General features: G+C 43.2%; 1 protein-coding gene across 1 annotated transcript in view; it reads right to left on the reverse strand.

The window, feature by feature from the left end:
* Window positions 1-2,322: 2,322 nt before the first annotated feature.
* PIF1 (PIF1 5'-to-3' DNA helicase) overlaps window positions 2,323-7,385 on the reverse strand; it is a gene marked incomplete at its 5' end in the record, with an annotated part of 5,321 nt that continues 258 nt past the window's right edge. The window contains 9 exon segments of the mRNA XM_009873713.1: window positions 2,323-2,370; window positions 2,713-2,904; window positions 3,676-3,821; window positions 4,439-4,526; window positions 5,309-5,415; window positions 6,098-6,237; window positions 6,518-6,624; window positions 6,699-6,813; window positions 7,370-7,385. The exon segment at window positions 7,370-7,385 is cut by the window's right edge and continues 20 nt beyond it. Coding sequence (XP_009872015.1) covers window positions 2,323-2,370; window positions 2,713-2,904; window positions 3,676-3,821; window positions 4,439-4,526; window positions 5,309-5,415; window positions 6,098-6,237; window positions 6,518-6,624; window positions 6,699-6,813; window positions 7,370-7,385 — 959 coding nt within the window.

Below are 7,385 nucleotides of genomic sequence, written 5' to 3' on the forward strand. Positions count from 1 at the left end.
CTCACCTCTGCACCCTGGGGTGTCCAACCATGCAGGTGTCACCAGCATCTACAGGGAAGGGTCACAAGGTGGTGTAGAAGGAAGGCAACACCTTCACACAATGCTTGGCGTGTTGGGTGCCTGTGCCCAGGAGCTGGCAGGAATCTCTGTGAGGGGAGATCAGGGTTGCCCCACACCTGGCACAGCTGTTCCAACCCCTTGTGCCCTGTCCTACAGCACTTCTTTCATTACAGTCACTGCAAAAAAAAAGTTAAAAGAAAAAATCGGCTTTGGTGTAGTGGGTTCTAGCTACAGACTAGTACTCCTCTGCAAGAGAAATTAACAATTGAAGGAATATTTGGAAAAATATTTTTATTTTATTACAAGATTTTTACCTCATATATATGGAAGCATTGTTCTGTTAAAAAAACCAAGCAAACAAACAAAAAAAAGCCTCATCACAGTCCTGACTGCCAGGGAGCTATGACAAAGGCTGACAGCTCAGATTTTTCCTGACTGTTCCTTTTAGGATTTAAATAGGCCGCTTTCAGCCTCAATTCCCATCCCTACATACATCTGCTTTAGCTGGAAGTAAGAACATCCAAAATTTACATGGATGGACCCCTTCTGGCCTCAGGACAGTTGCCAACCCTTCAAAAGCCACTGCTGGTGTTCCCACTGCTCCACCTCTGAGAAGGCAACCACAATATTTCATGTACATTTAATACTAACATGAAATATTTATTACCCTTTCCAGCTTTAAGTTCCATTTAGTGTTTTATCTCAAACCCCAAATTGGCACCAAAAAAACTCCATACAACTGGAAAGATTTAAGTCCCCAAACCCATGAAAGCTGCAGTTAAAAGCTAGTTGCTTCACAAGATCACAATTAGAAGTTTATTTGCATTGTACATAATCAATCCTCTAAATTATCTTGTCATTACGGTGGCATGGGAACTTTTTAAGAGATGTTAAAGGACGTTAAAGGACTTTTCTGAAGAAACACTGTGCCAGCACATTAAGAACCTCTTCTCAGAGTAAAAACTTCTGAATAATTCTCATACTTCTGTTTTCTACTATCCCTCAAGCCTAGAAAAAAATAAACCCCATTTTAAAAAACCCAGCCTTTTGAAATCCTACCAAAACATGTTTGGTTTCAACACCCCTCCCTGGCCTTAATGAGAGCAGCCTCTAAGAAGTGGCCTTCAACTCACTCAAACTGCAGAAGCTTCATTACAGAGACACTCCCCTGCAAGGAGACAAGTTCCAGCTGGATGCTGATATTTCACATTGTTTCCCACATGTTAAACATTTAAAATTACACATTACTTAAGCTTTAAGCAATGTGATAAAATAAAAAAGAGCAAACTTCTCCTTTGTTGAGACTTCAAAAAGTTTTGCTTATCTCTGCTTTTCCTGAAATAAATGAAGTTATAGCTCACTTCACATGTCCTTAGCCATTATTCCCTACTGCACATTCAACTTCCACCTTATTAGTCAGACACATTTTTTCCAGCAGAAACTCCCTCCCATGTGAGCGAGCAATGTGTTTAAACAAGAGGGGGTCCCACCAGCACCCATCTCCTCTCACTCCCTTCTTGCTAATGGGGTGATGGATCTTCACAATTCTTCTAGTTCCATAATTCTGAGTATAAGATGTAGGACTTCCTCCTGTTTTTAAACAGGACCAATTAACCTCAGAAAGAAAAAAAACAAACCAACACATCCTAGTGTAGACAGACTAATAAAAAGGCTATGTACCTGCATAACAGGCAATGTATAACTCTTACAGTTCTGCTTGTTAAGCATCTGGAAGGCAAGAACACCCCAGCATGCTATAAAAGGGACAGCCCAGCTCCTGGCAGGTCCTTGCTTGCAGGATAACCAAGCACATATTCCAGATACTGCTTTCCGTTGTGTCAGCAGCTCTTGTGAACAAGTCCAATGCGCCCACGCAGAGAACACAAACCTCCCATCTCTTAACTGTGAAGAAAGGCACAGAAGTTTCAGTCTACATAAACAGAGAGTAAAATACAAGGAGGCAGACAGCACAGATCCGTAGGAAGGTCCCTCAGACAGATCCTTGTTCAGTCATTTTGTTTGCTGGAGTTGTACCTGTCACACAGAAGTACTCAAGGCCACATGCCCAGGAAGGGGCTACAGAAGCCTTCCAGATTCCAGAGACGTGAGACAGAGATGCTTCTATACATCCAAAGTCAGCTGAATGAAGCTAACGTCTAGAAAAATTCCTTTGACTTCATGTTATCAACTACTTGGAACAGCAAGATCGCTGCAAAGCTGCAGTCTGTGAAGATGCCTCACAGAACATTTTCAGCTGTATTTTCAGTTCTCCTTCTCATCATCAGCACCTGAATGGGTCTGTAGTGAATCCTAGGGGAAGGAAAAAAAAATATTTAAAAAAAAAAAAAAACAACAAAACAGATCTCATGTGTCCACTTCCTCTTCAGTCCTTACTGCAAGAGGAGCATCAAAGGATCCCAACCCATCCTTTCACCCACAGGGCCAGGTAATGTTATACAATACTAACATTACAAGTCAATATTTTGCCACCAAGAGCTGCCCCACCATACTCTCTCTCTCCAGTTTCATCATTTCTGCCACTACAAGTTTTAATTTGAATGATCTTGCTTAGGAAGAAGTAGCATCTCGGCACAAACATCTCTCATCCTGGTTGCACAAGGCAGGCTGGGCTAGCATGGGATTTTTCTTTACCTGGGTTAGAAGCTGATGACGTCTCAGCTGTCTATAGAACTGCAACACGGAAGGATCAGCTCTCACTACTTTCGGATCAAAATCCAGAACACGGAGACCTGCAAGGCTACGGGCTCGGGAGAGGGCTACATAAGCCTGCCCACTTTCAAAGACACGAGACAGGGAGATTTCCACACAATCTAAAGACATGCCCTGTGAAAGACATGGAGAAGTTTGTTACGTAACAAACAAACAAAGAACATTGTGCTGTTTCAACGCTAAACCTGTCCTGCGAGTCTGTCAAAGGTACCATCCTTAGCTTGATTTAAAAAAAAAAAAAAAAAAAAAAAAGGAAGTATCTTATTTGACTATATAACTAATTAAAAGATGTGAATCAGTAGAAAGAAAAAAAGACAGTTTTCCACTGTCAGGGAATTGCTAGCAGAGAGTAGTGTCTGCTACTTAACTCCAGTGAGCCTTTTGTGTGAAACTCTGCAAATCCCAAATAATCCACGCAGCAGGGAAGGAAATCCTGCTGTTTTCACTCCAAGTAATTAACTGGAGCAGTCCTCAGACAGACCATCTGAGGCAGTTTGGGTTAGGCTTGGCCAGCCCTGTCTACACCAAGAGACATCCCAGGAAGGAGCAGAATTTACAGTGTGCCCTGGTTTCAGCAATAGCATGCGAAGAAATTCACAGGTCTAACACAAAGACAAGGACTTCTCAAAGTGTCTCAAGTCTTTTGGAAAGATAGGAACAGCATTAATTACATCGAAACTTGAAGAAGTATTGCTACCCAATCCTTGACCTTATAGACAAGCATCACAAGTATAAGCAGTACTGCCTTCTCTGCAGCTAGAAACATATTCTAGAGGTTCCCCACGATGCCGGCCTTTTAGTTTTACCAGAAATGCAAGGTCATCCAGGAAATAAGGCTTACGATGGTGCAAAAGTCTATAGACAGCTGTATGAAAGAATTCTCACCTGACTCTTGTGAATGGAAATGGCCCATGCCAATCTTAAAGGCAACTGTTGACGACTCAGGTGAACTCCTGACGGTCCTTTGAAAACCCATTTCTTCATTTTGATGACCTGTGTGACCCCACAGAGAAATTTCACCTTAGGCAGTCCTGTAAGAATAAGAGCAGGAGAGAAATTGGGATGTATTTCCAACACTTAACAGCCAGGAAGCCAGCAGCTGAAGAACACTTTTCCCACCCTCCCCTCCCGATATCAGATTTTCAGGAATTTTAGGACTGTATTAAAAAAATTAAAGTCTCACACAGTAAATAGGATGTCCTGAAATTATGTTTGGGACTTACTTAAGCAGGAAAAGTAGTCAGATATTTTATCAGCTAAGATGCAGAGAAAAATATATTGCAGGTAGCAGGACATTATTACTTGAGAAAAAACAAACAAAAGACTTGCTTCAACAGAACACATAGGAAATGTAAATGAGTACACACTTCTAGAGAATAAATAAAAGCAAACACAAGAGGCCCTACAGAGAGCTACAGCTGATGCAGCACATGACATCGCAGCTCATGAGAGCCCCATGCCTCTCACTTGCAACAAAGACCTTCTCCCCTCTTTCCCTTAAATTATTCTTATCAAGCAGTAAAAAAAAAAAACCACCACACAAAAAAAACCCACAAAACCCCAAGTCATCAGCTGTCAATGATACATTGGTGTTGGGTTTTTTCCCCCCCTCCTCTTCCTTCAACAAAAGATCAAAAAGTTTACTCACCCTTCTGCTCAGTTTCAAATCCTACAACAACTCCTCGTGCCCCATTGACCAGGCCTTGAGACACGTCCAGGTTCTTAGCCAGCATCACCTACAGAGTAAAAGATCTTCAGTGCCTAGCTTTTCAGCCTGTCAAGCAACCTGCAGCTAAGCTTCTAGGCAGGAAGCTTAAGCACAGCAGGCTGATACAGTCACATCGTCCTATTGCACTGTCTCCCATTTGATTGAAACTAGTATTTCACAGCCTTCCCTTCCTAGGGTTCCCAACTACATCATTCGGCAGCACCAAACATTCCAGTTGAGCCGCTTCTATCTCCAGCTGTGAGCTCAGATCCAGGGAACAGATCAGATCCCCCTCCCCAAACAACCAGCCTAGACATAGATAGATTCTGAGAGCACCTAAGGAACAACTTCCCAAGGCAGACAGCACTGCTGCTAAGCACAGTGCTGCATCCATTCCACTTTAAGTAGCTCATAGTAAGGTGCCCAGTCCTGCAAATTTGGCAAGATGTGCCATACCTTTACAGGTCAGGAGCACTGCTGTACCTGGAGCTGAGAGTGTAGGCAAGGACTGCCTGTGCTCTCTGCTACCTGGAAGCTTATAAACCTGGTTGGAAATGTGTATCAGAGTCAGAGCAGTCACCACTGTCCACAAGGCATGGACCTGCACTCAAGTCAAACTAATTCCGTGCCTGAATAAGCTTCCAAGCAGAAAAAAAAATAGAGATTGGCCTAGAGTCCTCTGTTGGCCTGTTCTGTGTAGCATCTGCATTTTGTACACTAATCTACTCGATACATTTATCTGCTATTCCTTTATTTTTCTTAAGCCACTTGATCTGCTGGCCTTTTATAAATGTATGTACACACGCTTACCTGAGCTCCAAGCTTTAGCTCAACTCTACCACCCACAGGACACTGAGCATCAATTAATTTCACTAGCATTGGGTCACTGTCCAAAGCCTCAAACGTGTGCACTTCTCCTGTCAAGGAAAGAAAAATGTGACAAAATGCAACCACTGAACATATTCCACACAGCATTGCAGGAAGTTCACCATTTATTTCTAACAGCGATTCCTCTTTTAATATCCATTCTGCTCTGCTGGTAGAACATCTTCACACAAACCTTGTTGACACCTAGCAGCAGAAAGCTCACTCTTGCCTCTCTTCCCAGCATAACTCCCAGAGCACAAGAAGGCTTAGGAATCTAAGGTCAGCAGTAAATAAGAACCAAGCAGTCACTATTTTGAGCATATGACCACTTTTCACCTGCTGCCAATAAAAAGAACTAAAAAAGAATACTACAGTCACACAGGGAGGCAGAAATGAAATAGCCCTTAACTCAAGTTGTGGCTGGATAGAACGTGGCCTTTCTAGAGCACAGAACGAAAAAGCAGGGATATGGAAATGATACTGATCCACCCTACCTCACAGCAAGCAATGAGCTTGTTGTCTATTACACAGTAACAGTGTGGATTATTTTAAGCAAAAAATTGTGAAGCTTTTCCCCAGACAGCTCAAGCCCAACATGTACAGCTTGGACTGGTGCTGCTGTGGATGACGGAACCAGCAGTTTCTCCTGACACCACAGTGTCCCCATTGCATTCACTCGGAGCTCAGCCCCAGAGACAGCAGTTTTTGGGGGTTTTTCTCCAAGAAGTTCACCTGGTAGCTGGTGCAAGCATCTCTCATTAGTTATTTCTACATCATCTTTGTGGGTGCAGAGCCGTGTAGCCAGGATCCCATCACGCTCAGACCTGTGAGTAGCTGTCTGCATCAGCTGTTTGGTAACCTCCTCTGTGCACCTAGTAACCAGGAAAAGGGAATTGTTTTTTAAAGTCATCAGGTACCAGTCTTGAGCAGCAGTAACCTTCATACAGCTGGATCAGGCTGTGCAAACCCAGACCTCCAGACAGGAGGACAGAGAATGATAGCTACACAAAGTCAGAGAGCAGTGCTTACATTGACTAAAGCATTCACAGCTGTTGTACCCAGACACAGAGCACAGAGGAACAACAAACCACAATTTCCTCTGCTCCACCAGTAGGGAAAAGGGATTAGAAAGAGAGATGAGTTTGTCCTCACCTGCCTAAGCGTATTGCACTCAGGAGCGAGACAAAGGCCTTGTCAGTCTGTCTCCTCACTTCGGTCAGCTCCATGTTTATGTGGATGCATTTCCTCCAGCTTTTTGCCTGGCAAATCATGCTCTTGTTAAGAAAAAGGCAGGCTTGAGGTATGAGGAAACAGCTTAGGGACAGTTTTGTACCTGAAAGCAGAACTTGGTTTCTTCATTAGCCTTGCAGACTGGGGGTAGCTGCAGGAAGTCTCCACAGATGATTAGCTGAATTCCTCCAAAAGGCTCATCTCGTTTTCTGACCACTCTGAATGGGAGGAAAGAGAAAAGAAGCTTTAAATGTCCTCCAGGACCTGAATAAAGTCAGATCTCAAAAGTTACTTCTTACTATGTCAGTACAAATATACACCACCTACAGTAAAATTGATTATCCTCAGCTATATCAGAGAAGCTGAAATAATCAAGCAATGGTATTAGATGACATTAACTTTGCTTTGCTTACCCACCCCAGATGTCATTATCAGTGTTGGTTCCTTGGTAGCTGCTACACTACAGCTGCTTCTCTACAAGAAAGAACTGCTGGGCACAGCATAAACAGAGAGCTGTATTCTGGACTCAGCTCTGTAGACAAAACTTGGCTCCAGAGATAGAAAATAGCAACTAGAACAGCCAGAGCTGGGGAGAGGGCACATGATCAAAACTTGTCTCAAGATACAGGTCTGCCCAGATGCTGGCCGTGATTTCACGCTTCCTTCTTACACTAAGGGTTGCCTTGTATCCATTCACATAACCACAGGAAGGAAACACCCTAAAAATTTCAGGAAATGCCCTTCTGTTCACTGTTTGACCTAACAGTCACTCACCTCGCCACTGCCTCCA

The sequence above is a fragment of the Apaloderma vittatum genome, unplaced genomic scaffold, assembly GCF_000703405.1.
Source record: "Apaloderma vittatum isolate BGI_N311 unplaced genomic scaffold, ASM70340v1 scaffold1597, whole genome shotgun sequence".
Taxonomy (NCBI): domain Eukaryota; kingdom Metazoa; phylum Chordata; class Aves; order Trogoniformes; family Trogonidae; genus Apaloderma; species Apaloderma vittatum.